Source organism: Octodon degus, unplaced genomic scaffold (assembly GCF_000260255.1).
Source record: "Octodon degus isolate 3935 unplaced genomic scaffold, OctDeg1.0 scaffold00123, whole genome shotgun sequence".
Lineage (NCBI taxonomy): Eukaryota > Metazoa > Chordata > Mammalia > Rodentia > Octodontidae > Octodon > Octodon degus.
The window spans coordinates 5,375,092-5,390,334 of record NW_004524699.1 but is presented as its reverse complement, the minus strand read 5'-3'; the positions used below and the strand labels follow the sequence as shown (position 1 = coordinate 5,390,334).

At 60.3% G+C, this 15,243-nt stretch overlaps 1 protein-coding gene across 1 annotated transcript in view; it reads left to right on the top strand.

Moving 5' to 3' along the window:
* The first annotated feature begins 9,704 nt into the window (after window positions 1–9,704).
* Window positions 9,705–15,243, top strand: part of Prdm12 (PR/SET domain 12) — a 30,073-nt gene continuing 24,534 nt past the window's right edge. Inside the window, exons 1-3 of the mRNA XM_004640564.1 lie at window positions 9,705–9,927; window positions 11,660–11,850; window positions 13,256–13,411. Of these exons, the coding sequence (XP_004640621.1) occupies window positions 9,705–9,927; window positions 11,660–11,850; window positions 13,256–13,411 (570 nt within the window). The remainder of the gene's footprint in view (window positions 9,928–11,659; window positions 11,851–13,255; window positions 13,412–15,243) is intronic.

Sequence of the window (15,243 nt, the reverse complement as noted above, 5' to 3'; positions counted from 1 at the left end):
CCTGCAGCTCACTGCCCCTCCTGACTTTCCCACGTCTCTGCAAGTCTCTCCTTTCTGCAAACCTCATTTGGTTCTTGAGCTCTAGACTGATCAGCCTCCCCTTGTGGTGACGGTGACAGAGACTGACAGGGACACCCTCCACTCCTCCTGCGGTGGGGGGCTGGCCCTAGAAGCTCAGTCCGCTCTCCCAGGCCGATTGGTTCCCAGAGGAAGCAGGTCACGGCTCAACGCTCTTCCTCCCCTGCCACGCCCAGGGGTGAAGGTCCCCACTCCACAGCTGGGCATAGTCACAGGGACAAGAGGACACCCTTCCGGAGGGAGCACAAGGAGGAGCAGGCAGTTCTTTGCTCTGGCAAGTCCTCCAGAGGACTTGGTAGTCTGCCATCCACCTTTTGAAGGAGATGGAGTTTAATCTGGCTTCTGTTCAGGGTGCTCCAACCAGGCCTCAAGGCAAGATGAGCGCGTGCAGCGTGCAGCACATTGGAGCAAAGGCTGCCTGACTCCCCTCAGGCAGGAGGTAGAGAAGAGGAGCAGCACTGGGGGCGGGTGGGGAAGGACGAGGGACCCGAGGCCACACCTTCAGGGGCCACCCACATACCCACAAGTGTGATCCACCAATCACTGGGCAGATCTGAAGCCAATCAAGGTGGTACTACACAGTGACCCCTGCGCAGGGCTAACACCCTTCAGCCTGTCCCAGCCGCCACCCTTGCCCAGCTTGCTTAGGTGACATCAGCGCCTCCTGGAGTGGCCTCTCCTGCTGTGACAGGGCCTGCACAGAGCCATGTTCCAGGAAGGGCTGGCTGAACTTATTCACCTTTCACAAAAATCTCCAAGGGCTGGATGCTGCCCCGGCCAGGCTGATGTGGCCCGGATCGCCCTGTCCTTTGCACAACATCCCCAGCTCCAGGGGCCAGCCTAGCACACGGTGGGTACGTGTGAACTGCCTGCAGGATTTCCAGGAACAAGTGGTGAGCTGAGGGTCTGGGGCACCCAGGGGGCTGGAGTGCATGCGACTCGCTGAGGAGCGGAGGACCAGTGTGGTGGCCGAGGTCACGCTGCCTGCAAGAGGCTTGTCGTGGTTATTGTCTCTCACATCCAAGGTCAGGGAAGGAAAGGTTTGTTTAGCTCACAGTTTGTGGAGGATTCGTTCAGTCTACAATTAGCTGGGCCAAGGCAGGGGGAGTGCTGAGGGGCAACCATTGGAAGCTGCAGAAGACAGCGAAGCAGGAAGAGCAGAAGGGGTCCTGGATGGAGCCTCTTTTCCTCTCTTATACTAGAAGCAGGCCGCCGCCGCCCCCTAGGGTGAGTGTAGCACTCACATCACCTCCTCCGCGCCCTCCAGGCTCAGGATGTTTGCAAAGTAAGGACCCTGGTGCCCTGCTGAGTCACTTTAGGAGTGAGGCTTCTAAACCTCTCAAGTTGACTCCGCGCGTATCAACCACTCCAGGCTCCAGGGCATCCTCAGTGCTGCCGTGTCCCCGTCATCAATCAACCTCCCTTCCCGCCCATTTAACGCACATTGTCTTTTTGCTTTTCTTGTTTTATTTGTTTGTGTTGTTGCTCACTTTTGAGATGGCCTCATGTAGTTTAGGGTGGCCTCCAATTCACAGAGATCCTCCTGGCTCAGCCTCCTGAGTGCTGGGATGGCAGGTGCACACCACCACTCCTGAGTTGGGCGCGTGCTCTGTGACACCTCAGTGGTGGAGGGTCTTGCACTCACCCCAGGCACTGTGCCATGAAGTTGTCACCAGAGAAGTTTTATTCTCTGGGCTGTGAGAGAAAGGAAGGGCCAAGCAAGGGCAGCGCAGGGGGTGGGGGTGCATTCCTTACCCTGGCTGTACCTCAGTTTCTCCCCTCTAAAGTGAGAGGGGCCTTCAGTTGTGTCATATACACAGTGGTGGCCCAAAGTTCAGTGTCTCGCTGGGTGCTGTGCACAGTCCTGCTGGGTGATGTGCACAGAGGCACCTGCAGTATAGGTAGGCAGAGGCTGAGGCCTGGGGACACCTACAGCCCTGCCTGGGGTCAGGGAAGGAAAAGAGGGCCTCAAGAGCGCTCTGCTCCTGTGTGCTCAGGCTGCGGCATGAAGGACTAAGCTCAGTACCCAACATCCTGCTGGGTCTGGTTCTGAGCCTCTGGGCCCCTCCTTTGCCAGTGGTGCTGGGCAGGGGGGAGGAAGCCACAACCAGAGCCCGCCTGTCTTTCCAGAGCTGGCTCAGGCCTCCACCTTCCCCATCACTCACTCACAGCCTGAGCACCTGCTCCTGTGCCAGGCTCGGGGCCGGCCTCAAGGTGGCCTCAGCTACTCTCACGCCCAGAGCAGCTACTTGGAGCTGGCAGCTTTTTTCCCAGTCCCCCGGGGCCACACTTCCCCTGGCTGGGCCAGCCCTAGCCAGGACGCTGTGGTTAAGGCCCCAACATGAGCTTGGGTTGGCGGGATGCGAGTCTGATGGCTGCTTCCTGCCGAGAGGGTCTGACCACGAGCCTGCAAGAATGCCGCCTGTGTCCTCCCTCCTGCTTGACTGTGATGGCAGGACTGCAGCAGTCATCTTGTGACCACGAGAACAGACTATCTCAGGCTGCATCTCAGAGATGCCGAGTCCCCCGGCCCCCACCCGCTCCACACTGTTAGGCAGGAAAACCGACCCGTTTCTTGCGTCAGCCAGTGAGGCTAGGTTCGCAGTGGCTCGGGGCCGAAGCGTTTCTGGTTGGGACCCTCGAGGTCTCACTGATTCAGTTTCCCCTTATGGGAGCTGGAGAGAGAATTAAGGCAGCTGCTTTGGTGTGCTGGGGAGAGGACGAGCTGAGGCCATCGGGTGAAGTACTCCAACTAGCACCTGGTACTCGGCAATGCCTGGCGAATAAATGCTCATCGTACCACCCTCGCCAGCATCTTGACGTCTTGGGCAACTGCGCTGGTGTTGCTCTCAGCAGCCCCTGGTAGGTGACGTTTGGTACCTGCATTTGCACTTTGCTTATTCCCCCAAATTGAAAGCATCGCTTACATCACTTTAACTAGGGATTGAGCCCAGGGCTTCACACTGAGCTACATCCCCAGCCCTTGTTATTTGTCATTTTGAGACAAATTTTCACTGATTTACTAAGAGCCCCGATTGGGCTCGAATTTGTAATTCTCCTGCCTCAGCCTCTGAGGGTGCTGTGATTACAGGGGAGTGTCTCCACACCCAGATCAAGGGTTTTTGTTTGTTTCTTTCTTTCTTTCTATTTCTTTTTGGTTTTTTTGAGACAGGGTCGAAAAGAGAGCTCACTACACAGCTCAGGCTGGCCTTAAGCTCACTTTGTAGCTCAGGCTGGTCTTGAACACAAACGAGCCTTCGGCCTCTGTGTCACGAGGGCTGGATCGCAGGCAGGCACCACCACACCTGGCTCTTTTTCTTCTTTTCTTGGTACTGGAATTTGAATACAGGACCTTGCCAGGCAGACTCTACACTGCTAGACTACGTCCCCGGCCCTCAGCATGTTCTTTCGTAAGCGTGAGCGGGCCGCCAGCACTTTTCATACATCAAGTACATTTCTTGTCTGGGAGCGTTTCATGTGCGATCTTCTCTCCTTCACAAAAACTTGGAGGCTGAGTCAGGAAGATTGCAAATTTGAGCCCAGGCTGGACAACTTAGTGATAGATGATAGATAGATAGATAGATAGATAGATAGATAGATAGATAGATTTGTAGACTAAGCACCTTCTTAGTTGACACCAGTATCTGCTAAATTACCTCTGAATTACACACATTTATCTTTTATATTTCCACTTTTTTTTTGCGGTACCAGGGATTGAACTCAGGACCCTGTGCTTGCCAGGCAAGCGCTTATTCTACTGAGCTATCTCCCCAGGCTCTAAGCACCTTCTAAGGCAAGTGCAGGGAAGGACTGGGATTTGACCCCTGCACCACATGCCACACAGGCCCCACCCCCTGGGCCCGCTGAGCTGGCCACCTAGTCCAGGCATGGTAGCACATGCCTGTAATCCCAGCTCTGGGGAGGCTGAAAGCAGAAGGATTACTACAAGTCCGAGCTGTGTAGTGAGATCCTGTACCAAATACATTTAAAAAAAAGCTGGGAGTTGTAGCTCAGTTCAGAGTTTCTGGGTTCAACCCCCCAGAAAAGCCTGTCCAGTGGACTTCTATTTTTACCTACATGTTGCAAATATTGAGGCTTAGAGAGAGGGAGAGGGTACCTGGGCCTACCTTCTGGCTGGACTCAGGCTGGACCTACCTTCATCTGTCTCTAGGCCCTGAGCACCTATTCATGGGCCCAAGAGCCCACACACTCAGGCCCGGGAGGCTCCGCCCTTGGGGGTAGGTACAGAGAGGCTCGTCCTCTAGCTCCACGAGGGCACGTCCTGCTCCCCTCTACAAAATAAGTCAAGGCCAGTGCTCACTGGTGGACCCCTCCCTGTGTGCAGGCCCCAGTGTGGGCCCTAGGGACTGAGGAAGAAGGCCTCAGAGCCACCAGGGTGGCCTACGAAGGTTGTTTCCACCTCTGCCACCAGAGCGCACCCTCTGAGCCAGGGTCTGCCGCGGCCATGAGGGCACCCCAGAAGCCCTAAAGGCCTGGCACGCTGTGGGTGCTCAGTAAACACTTACAACCTAGAAGACCATGTGGAGAACCAAGGACAGGGCAGGAGGTCCCTGCTTTTCTTGGGACTCTATGCCCACCCACACCTCAACATTTGTGTTTTGCATCCCTCACCCTCTCTATATCTTTCTGACCCCTGAGTGCCTCATCAGTCCCTGGGGGCTTTCGCATCTCTGCTCTGCTTCCTCCTTTCTTGGTGTCTCCACTTGGTGGTTTTTGACCTGATCTCTAACAACCCAGCCTCAGTTTCCCTCTACCTCCATTGCCTCAGGAAGCCCCAGCCTTTGGGTCCCCTTTTGGTCACCTCTCTCTTGGTGTCAAATCTCCCTTAAAGGCTCTCTGCAGGTGTGTTGCTGCTACTGCAGGCCAGGAGTGGCCCGTGTGGGCACCACGACAGGGTGGCCTGGGGCAGGGAGGCCCTAGTGCCCGGGGTGCCAGCCACCTGCCAGCCAAGGCGCTGGCTCCAAGCTCTCTGCTGGACGTTGGATATGGGCACCCTGGGGGCATGCCTTTGTCTCTCAGAGGCTTCGTGGCTAATTAGGGAGTGGGGTGCACTGGGGATCAGCGGTCTCTATTCTCCCCTTGCCGCAGCCACCGGGCAAGCCGGGTCCCCATCTCGCTCTGCACCCAGGGTCGCCTTTGTCCTTGTGGGTGGAGGCGCCCTGGGATCCCGCGCCCTTCCGCGGGAGGAAGGAGAAATGAGGGACTAAAGGTCTCTCCCGCAAGGAGACAACGTCCTGGACCACGCGGGGATGAGAACCAAAGAGCCGCGGAGCGCGCGGGAGCCACGTGGGTGGAGGCTGCGGAGAGAGTGCCAGAGCCGAGCGGGGCTGGAGAAGAGAACTGAGGACGCGACGGTGGGCGCGGGAGCTACAAGGCCCGCTCCGCCCTGGGGCGAGGGCTTGGGGAGGGTGGGGTCCCGGGCGGTGCGGCCACATTCTTCGCCTTTCTTCTTCGGGCTCATCCCTGGCGATCGATACCTGCGCGGGCCGGGCCCCGGCCGCTAATATCTTTTTAATGAGCTCACGGGGCTTAAAGCCAGCGCGATCTGCCCTCCAGGGTGGATTTGTCCCCCGGCAGATGTTTCGGGAGGAGACGGCGCGCGAGGCCCCAGAGAGGAGGGGGACAAATCTCTGCCTCCGAGGGCGAGGGCCGGAGACTTTCTTCTAAAGTTCAAAAGAAAGGCAGGCTTTCACTCGTCCCCCAAAAATGTATTTCTCGCGGACAATGGGTTTCTTTCTACGCCTCCAAAGGCGGGGGAGGGGGGACTCGTAGGGGCGGGACCTGTGCGCTGGTCCCCGCCTGCCCGTTCGCTCCCCTGTGCCTGGTCCCCGCCGATGCCCAGGAAAATAAACGTGGTTCAGACCTGGGCACCGCGACGTCAACGAAAGCACCCTGCAGTTCGGGGCGCGAAGCCCCGGGGGCTGCTCCCCACTCTCTGAGCCCGGCTGGTGGGTTGTGGCCGGTAGAGGGTGAGAGCTGGTGTCTTCTATGGGCGTAGGATGTGTCGAGCGGCTCCAGCGCCGGGCGCAAGAACCTTCAGTCCTTGCAGCCTTCTGATCTCAAAGTGGGCTCTGGAACCCAGATGCTGCACCCCAGTGTGGAAGGCTGCAGCAAGCAACAGCCTTGTGCACTCGCAACAAGTATGGATCTTCGTGCGCCCCGGGGCCCCGCTTCGTGCTGCCCCCTCGGGTGCCCCTCTGTCCCACGCTCCTCCCTGGGGACCCCAGCCCGTGAGCTGTCGGCCTGCTGCGACCTCCCTCTCCCACTCCGCGGGCTCGAGGGGTAGGGGACGCCCGGGCGGCAGGGTGACCTCCGAAGAGCCGCAGCCGATTGATTCGTTCCGCCCGGAGCCCGGCCGCGTGAATGGGGGCCCGGGCGGCGGCGGCGCGGCGCGGGGATAAAGATGTCCTCGCCGCCCAGGGGAGGGGGCGCCGCGCGGGAAGCGGCCCATTCACTCCTGGCCCGGCCTCTCGGGAAGCCGCGCCGAAGAAAGGGGCCGAGGCCTATTCAAGCCCTACGAGCCGCCCACAATGGGCCGATATACTGGGGGCCTCTCTATTAACGCCCATGAATATTAACGAGATCGCGGAGCGGGGCCCGGGGCGCGGGGAGGGGGCGGCGCCTGAGAACTCAGCGGGCCGATGAGGGGAGGGTCTCGGGCTTGGGCACACTTCACGCCGGGCCGGCCGTAAATGGCAGGAACTCCTGGGACAAACCACGTTTCCCCTCGAAGTCTCCACCCTGGGCAGTGCAAGCTCTAGGCCTTGATCCCTAATTCCAAGGGCCCGGAGCTTGGGCGCGCGGCCAGCCTGCTCTTTCCCCACGACGCGTCCAGGTGCGAGCGCAGGGCCGCGCCCCAGCCGCGGGGCTGCTCCGGGCGCTGTGTCCGCCCCGTCCCCGGCAAGGCGCCCGCAGGTTTGCTGTCCCAAGGAAACGGATATGGTTTCCTGGCCGGATCAGAACCTTCGGTCCTTGCAGCCTTCCGACCTCAAGCTGGGCTCTGGAACCCAGATGCTGCTGCACCCCAGTGTGGAAGGCTGCACGGATCTGAGGGCTTCTTGGTAGAGTGCGGCCTGGGAATCGACATTATCCCGGGGCTTCGGGGTGTGTGTGTGTGTGTGTGTGTGTGTGTGTGTGTGACCTGTCCCAAACAGAGACGAGGTGGGAAGAAACTCAGTTCATAAAGTCCCACTGCAATCACGGCACAGAGGAGGACACTGAGGCGGGGAGAGAAAGGGGGTCCCGCGGACGCGTAGCGGTCCCCGCCCTCCGGTCTCTCAGGCGCTGAGGTCGTTTTGAGACTTGGGAACTGCGTCCGCGGCTCTGGCGCTGCTTCTCCACGAGTCCGCTCCGCCGAGGCACCTTCTCCGCTGCCCTCGGTGCCGGCAGAAGCGAAGCCCAGGCGTCGCTCCGGTTCCCGGGCCGATAGGGATGGGCCGCGCGCTCTCACTCCGAGCCGTTGAACGCGACGGCGGTGTCTCGGGCAGCGAGCGAAGATGCCGAGACCGACCTGCCGCCACGCTCCCTAGCGCTGCCCTCTGCTGGTGTCGCGCCCCACGGTCCCGCCTTCTGCCAAGCGGGCCGGCCCGAAGTGGACCTGGCTCCGAGTCTGAAGCCCCCGTGCCTGCCTGCCTGCCTCCCTGCCAGCCTGCCTGCTTTCCTTCCTTCCTTCCTTCCTTCCTTCCTTCCTTCCTTCCTTCCTTCCTTCCTTCCCTCTTTCCTTTCTCCACGTCTCCACGCTGGACTGGGAATGCCAGCCACCCTGGACACAACTGAGCTCTCAGGGCTTGGGGTCCGTGTCCTCCCGGCAATGCTTCAGGCGGGAACTGAAAGAGGTTCCTTGCCAAAGGGCCTGGTTAGGATGAAGTGTCGCTGTGGGAGCCAGATCGCTGTCCCTCCTCTCGGTCCCTGCCCGCGGAGCAGCCAGAGGAGCTCACCGTCCAGTGGAGACCCGGAAGCCCGAGCCCCCCGAGGGCGCAGAGCACCTTCCTGGCCTGAAATTGGGGCGAAGGAAGATTTTGGCAGCTCTGGGAGGGTCCCCATCCCCCTCCTCCTCCTCCTCGTGCGGAGGTGGAGGGGACGTGGGGATCGAGGCTGACCTGCGAGGCGGCCAATCCTGGAAGAAGCGGCGGCCTTCCCGCCTTGGTTCCGGGGAGGGACGGCAGCGCTGGGGCGTTCGCCGGCGCCTCGGAGCCAAGGCGGCGCGGACAGACGACTGACGGAGTGAGGTGCGAGAGGGTGGATGCAAGAGAAGAGAAGTGAAAACAGAAGGAAAGCAGGCAGGAGGCGAGGCGCAGGGCGGGCAGGCAAGACTCCCTGAGAGCGCAGTTCTCCGAGTCCCAGTCGCCTCGGGCCTGGGAGCTGCTGCCCGCCCTTTCGGGCCCCTCGCTCCGGGGCGCAGGGTTCCCACCTAGACGGGTGCATCGAGCCCTCCGCGGCTCCCGGCACCCGCTCGGCCTTTCCCGAGCAGGTGGCACTCCCGTAAGGCTTTCAGTCGGCCCTTCCCGGCCTGGCCGCCCAGGACGGGACCTGGCCGCCCACGAAGCCGCCTCCTGCGGGTCGCAGCCCGCACGGCCGCTCCCGCCCTGCCCCGCAGCTCTGGGCGCCAGGACCTAGGTGCGCCCAGCGCGTACAGCCCAGGGCGCGGCCCGTTTGAAGCGAAGCGAGGCTTGGGCAGCGCCGTCTGCGCAGATCAACGCGGCCAGGCTGCAGCGTCGAGCGCCGGAGGACCCTGGCCGCGTGGGGCGAGGACTTGGGCGAGCGCGGGGCCAGGGAGGCCGAGCGCCGGGAGGCGCCGGTGAAGGCCCGGCCGGCAGGTGCCGAGCGCGCACCGTGCCCGGGACAGGAGGTGCAGGGGCGGAGGCCAGGCGTCCCCTCGCGCCTAGTCTACTTCCCAAGTCTGGGCGAGCTGGCCTCGAGGCGGCCCTTCCCTGACGACCCCTCCCCTCCTCGCCGCGGGCTGAGCCTCCCTCCCCGCCTAGCGCTTCCCACGGGCAGAGGGGGAGGAAGGGCGGGGGTGGGAGGCGCGGAGGGGGCCGTGGCCAGAGGTCCGCGCGCCCCCGCCCCTCGCGCTCTCAGCCGAGGCTCCTCCGAGCCCGGCCTGGCCCAGCGAGTCTGTCCTCCGACGTCAGGGGGTCATTAATAACCAATTAGGAGGGTCACTGCGGCTCCTATAAAGGCGCTGAGATTTTGCCAAGGGGAAGACGGTCCCGGCTGGGTGTGCGACGGGCCGGCGCGCGTTGAGAGCCCCTCGCCTGAGTCTCGGCGGCCGCCGCCTCCCACCCACCCGCACCCCCAGTTCCCGCCTCCGTCTCCACCCGCTCCTCTGCAGCCCTCTGCGTTCCTCTGCTGCCATTTCTGCGGATTTCTGTCTCCCATCCTCTCCACCGTCTCCCCTCCTTTACTTTCCTCCCTCCCAGCCACTCCGGCTGCCGCTCCCTCCTCCTCCTCCACTACCTCCTCCTCCTCCTCCTCCTCCTTCTGCCGTCCTCCCCTCACCTCTTCCTTCTTCAGCGCAGCCTTCTCTCCTCTCTTCTCCTCTCCTCCGCTCCTCTCTTGGCCCAGCCGCGCGATCCTTCCCAGCGCCGGCGAGCCCCGGGCCGCCCATGATGGGGTCCGTGCTCCCCGCTGAGGCCCTGGTGCTCAAGACGGGGCTGAAGGCACCCGGGCTAGCGCTGGCAGAGGTCATCACCTCCGACATCCTACACAGCTTCCTGTACGGCCGATGGCGCAACGTGCTGGGCGAACAGCTCCTGGAGGACAAGAGCCACCACGCCAGCCCCAAGACGGCCTTCACCGCCGAGGTCCTGGCACAGTCCTTCTCCGGCGGTGAGTACCGCCTGCCGTCGAGACTCATCCAAACCCTACCTCCCCGCGGCCCCACTCCCAGGCCGGCCATCCGAGGGCCGCTAAGGCGGAGCAGGGCTTGGTGGCAGCCGGAACCAACGCTGCCCTTGTGCGCTTCCCTTTAGCATCCGCCATGGGTCTAAAGGAGGGTTCTGACCAGCCAAGCCAGGGCGGCACCCGGCGAGGATCGGGTCCCATTGACCCTGACTACACTGCTCGCTGCTCAGTCCCCACTGGCTCCCCACCCCACCCTCGCCCAGGCTGGCAGGTTCCCGGCATTGAACGCCTTACTAGGCGTGTAATAGCAGTTGACTGGAAAAGAAGGGGTTTTAAATTCATTTGGTTAACTTGGGCTTGACCCTCGAAAGTTCCCACTTAAACCAAGAACTTTAAAAGGCAGCAGGGGCCGGGGAGGGATGGAGGGTTGTGGGGCCAGGAGAAAAAGCCGGGCAGAGGGGGGAGAAAGAAAAGTTTCTTTTCTTATAGATGTCTCAAGTTCTTATTCCTCATTCATCAGCCCGCAAACAATATCTTTCCCTGGCGCTGGCATCTCTGCTTCGCCCTCTCTTCCCCCTTTACGAGTTCTGTTCCTCTCTTAATTTACCGTGAAGACTAATTCCACTTCCATTCACACTATGTCAACCATCTAATCCCCCCTTTTTGTAAAGGGAATTCCTCGGCCCCTTTTAAACAAGTTCCCTCCACATTGAGCTACAATTTACTGCTACAGCATTCTTCCAGGGCTAATGAATTTAGAATTAGCAATTTCTTTCGAATGGAGCCCAGTGAATGCGATCACTTTAACAGCGTGACAAATTGTCGGCCGCGCTGCAATGGACACCGTTTAACCCCCCCTTTTAGCCGGCCCACTTGCCGGGTATTTTCCCAGGTAGCTTAGAGGGGAACCTTGTAAGACAAGGAGACCGCCCCTGTGGGCCAAGCTGCTCCTACCCTGGCCGAGGGGCCCGGTAGGGGGCCCTGGGGGCGCTGCCCCCTCCCCACCAGCCTGGAGAGATGACTTGGAGCCTGCCTGGAGCAGAGGGCCCCAGGGTGCCTGGAGTCACATCAGCAGCCCTGCTTTTGCTGCCAACTGGCAAAAGTGCCCCCAAACAGGACTGGGCCAGAGTCCTGGGTTGGCTGTTACCTTCTGCAGGGACCTGGCCTCAGTTTCCCCATCTGTAAGCCCATGCGCAGCAGTGGGCTGGTTAGTTCTTACTTTTCCTAGATGGAAGGCAGAGGAGGTTGCACAGGCTTTGAGGACTCGTGGAGCGGCTGAAGAAAAGCCTGCTCTTAGAAATGAGCCCCAGTGCCAGGGATGTAGCTGGGTGACACAGCACCTGCCTGGCAAGGGCAACGTCCTGAGTTTCTGAGTTTGATTCCAGTTTCAAAAAAAGAAAGAAAGACAGAAAGCAAGCAAGCAAGCAAGCAAGCAAGCAAGCAAGCAAACAAGCAAGCAAGCAAGCAAGCGAGTCCCAGCCCACTGCTTGCTTTCAGGGGCATAGAGCGTCCTGTGCTGCATCACAGGGGACTCTGATCACCAAGCCCCTGCATGTGACCAACTCCTGGTTCCCGGGGTGTCTGCTGCGGGGTCAGTCAAGGATGGCTGGCAGCTGGCCAGGCAGCAGAGGGTGGGTGGGGCCCAGGTGGGGCGGGAAGGGCAGGGTGGCCTCTCACTGCCCAAGGGGATGATGATCTGGCTCCTGCCCTGCTGCAGAGGTGCAGAAATTGTCCAGCCTGGTGCTGCCGGTGGAAGTGATCATTGCCCAGAGCTCCATCCCTGGTGAGGGCCTTGGCATCTTCTCCAAAACATGGATCAAGGCGGGCACCGAGATGGGCCCCTTCACGGGCCGTGTCATCGCCCCTGAGCACGTGGACATCTGCAAGAACAACAACTTGATGTGGGAGGTAGGGACTCGGAGCCACCTTGAGTGTGGCCCAGCTGCTGGGGGGGGGGGGGGGGCGGGGCAGCTCCAGTTCTTGCCAGGAACTGTGGACACTCCCAGCCTCAATGTCCATAGGGCGGGACCTTAAAATGACCAATGCCACCCAGACTCAGAGCTTTCTCCCCTGAAGTGTCCTCCGCAGAGTGCTGGGCCAGGCCCTCGTAGGGGGACAGCTCACTGTCCTCCCCTGCTTTGCCAGTCCCAGAGCACAGGTGCTGCTGCCACCCTGCACAGGCCGAGCAGTGAGATCCAGCAAGGCCCTGCTGCCTGCCCAGAGTCCTCAGGGGTGCAACCTCCAGAACACTTGCATTTTCCCCTGGCCTCAGAAGCAGCCAGGGCCATAGCCCCAAGGCCAGTACTGGCTTGGGGTGAGGTGTGGCTGCAATGGAGGCTGGCAGAAGCCTGTGTTTCCTGGGACTCTGATGTCCCAACATCAGGGTAATGACACGCTACATAAAGTGGTCAGCTTTGACATTGAGTCAGCCAAGTTCCCAGCCTGCAACCCATGGGATTATCTCAGCAACCCTGTGAGTTAGCCCCATGTCAAGAAGGAAACTGAGGCTTCCATCCCTGGCCTGTAGGCTCTCCCCCACCCCCACAGTGCCAGATGCCAGCAGGGGCCACCCTGAGCACAAAGCCACTCAGGCAGCCGTTCCTCCTCCTGGGGCCCTTGCCCCGTAGAACTGGAAACCCACTGGGCCAGATGGCGTCTCTCCTTCCTAATATCAACCCTCCCTTCCTGCTCCCCCAACCTGACAGGCCCTGGGGAGCCCAGAGTGACAATCCTGCAGCTGGTCATAGGAGCAGGAGCCAAGGAGCAGGGAGGCAACCCCCCATCGCCTCACCTGACCTCACCTCCCTCCTCTGCATTCTGAAGCTAGTGGCTGTCATTTCTAGTTGTTGCCAGGTCATACATTAAGTGTCGCTGGACCTCCGCATGCCCTTAACAGCTCCCACAGAGGGCAGAGGCCAGGCCAGGGTGCTACGAGAGCTGCCTTCCCTCTCCCAGCTCCTGTGTTTCTGTCTGAGGTTCTGGATAGTGTTCTGGGGGTACCTCTACAGTCCCCAGGGGTGCTAGCTGGGGCCACTTTGTCTGGGCAGGGATCCCTTGAAGGCCCCTTTCCTCTGGGATGCAGGGGGCCCTAGCAGCAGGAGCCCTGGACACTGACAAGCCCCAGGCAGTAAACCATCTCAGGAACCTCCCTTTCCTATGATCAGGCAAGCACAGCTGATCACAGCTTCCCTACTCTCTGGGCTGCTGGGGAACGCATGTGCAGATGCGGCAGGCCTGCAGTCTGCACCTGGCCCACCAAGGGCACACGTGGCATGGCTCGGCCTCACCTGGACTCCTCTCTACCTGTGCCCAGGTGTTCAACGAAGATGGGACGGTGCGGTACTTCATCGATGCCAGCCAGGAGGACCATAGGAGCTGGATGACCTACATCAAGTGCGCCCGGAACGAGCAGGAGCAAAACCTGGAGGTGGTCCAGATTGGCACCAGCATCTTCTACAAGGCCATTGAGGTGTGTGTGTGTGTGTGTGTGTGTGTGTGTGTGTGTGTGTACATGTATGATGTATAGGGGCTGGTAGGGGTCCCTGTGGGAAGCGGGTAGCACAGAAGGTGGAGGGACCCTGGCACCTGCCCAGCTGGCTGTACCCAGGCTGCAGCCCTGGGGCTCCTGCCTCGCGGTCTCCACAGCCCTCCCTGTAAGGGCAGCTTTCCGCCGCAGATGGGAAAGATGGGCACTTTAACTTTGGGCCATGAGTGTCATGAACCTCTCCATAGTGACTTCCTGGAGGTTGGCTGCGGGTGTGCTGCAGTTCAGAGGTCAGAATTATTTCAGAGAGTGACATGAGGAGCAGAAGGCCCAGCGGGGAATGTGTCTGGGTGGGAGAGGGGCTGGTCTCAGGGATCAGTTGTGATGCGCTGTGGCCAGGAGTCCCTGGGATGCCTGCTATGCGCTAACAGTTTGCTCTCCAGACACTGTGAGAAGGATTCTGGGATGACCCACAGTGCACAGCCATGGAAATGGGGTCTCCCTCAGTAGCAGACAGAGCACAGGGCTCCTGCCAGCCCTCTGGGGGTGTCAGTGTGGGAAGCTATGTCGTGAGCCTCCTCAGAGGAGCGAAGACAGGGTCAGGGCAGGGGTGTAGGTGCCACTCCTGTTGTGCTTGGGGCTGAGGTGGATGGGGATGTCGCCAAGCAGGAGGAGCTGTGGTGGCTGAGGTAGCCACATCACGGGCACTGTTGCTGCACAGTGTTCCTTGGCAGGACATGGGCTCTGCTGGCCTGGGGGTGTGAGTGCTGTGGAGGGTGACAGCTGTCCCACCACACTTGTCTGGACCTCATCGTCTGCTCCTGCATGGGTGGAGGCTCAACTGCAGTTGTGAGTGGCCTGCAGAAGCCCCCTTGGGACCACAGAGAAGGGCTTCGTTTTAGCCCCACTCCATTTGGTGGCTGGGGCTTGGAGCCTCGAGCTCTTTCTAAGATGTTCCAGGTTGCCCAGGCCCAGCAGCTGGGGGACTAGGGTCCCATTGTCTCTAAATAGCCAGGCCTCTGGGCTGCGCCCCCAGGGAGGAGGGCTTTGGCCTGAGCTGGGGTGGCAAGGCACAGAGTCCCAGCTAAGGGGCGGCCCTGCAGGAGCAGGAGGTTGGCTGAGGGGGGGCGAGCAGGTCCTCCCTGGAGCCCACGATGCTAGGAGAGCCAGATGGGCTCACGGTAGGACAGGAGTCTTCGGTGACCCTTGGGCTGAGCCAGCATGCCTAGTGTCCAGTGCAGCTGAAGGCATTTTTATCAGAGTGCACCCTCCTGGGTCCACACACACATGCATACACACACACACCCATGCAAGCATACACACACACACACACACACATACACACACTATCATATTCATGCACTCCTTCCAGCCCCAACAGAGGTGCATGTACATCCACGCTCCACATAGACATGTGTGTGTATATACGTACATGCACATAGGAGACAGGCCAGATGCCTGTGTGCATAGGGTCCTCCGTCTCATCTGCCTGCACTCATCACACTTCTAGAAGGCCATACAGGACAGAGCACAGGAGCAGACATTTATGTAGAAATGCAGAATCATCTGGGCATTGGGCTGGTGAGATGGCTCAGTGGTCTAAAGCACCTACTTAGAACAAGCTTAGCAAAGCACTGGGACAGGGGTTCAATCCCCCAGCACCACATGGTGGACTGAGCTGGACACACACACACACACACACACACACACACACACACATAAATAAAAATAAAGAGGATGAGAAGATTAAAAAAAAAAAAAAAAAAAAAAGAGCGGCAGATGAAAGAAGATGCACACTTACAAATCCAGCACTTGGG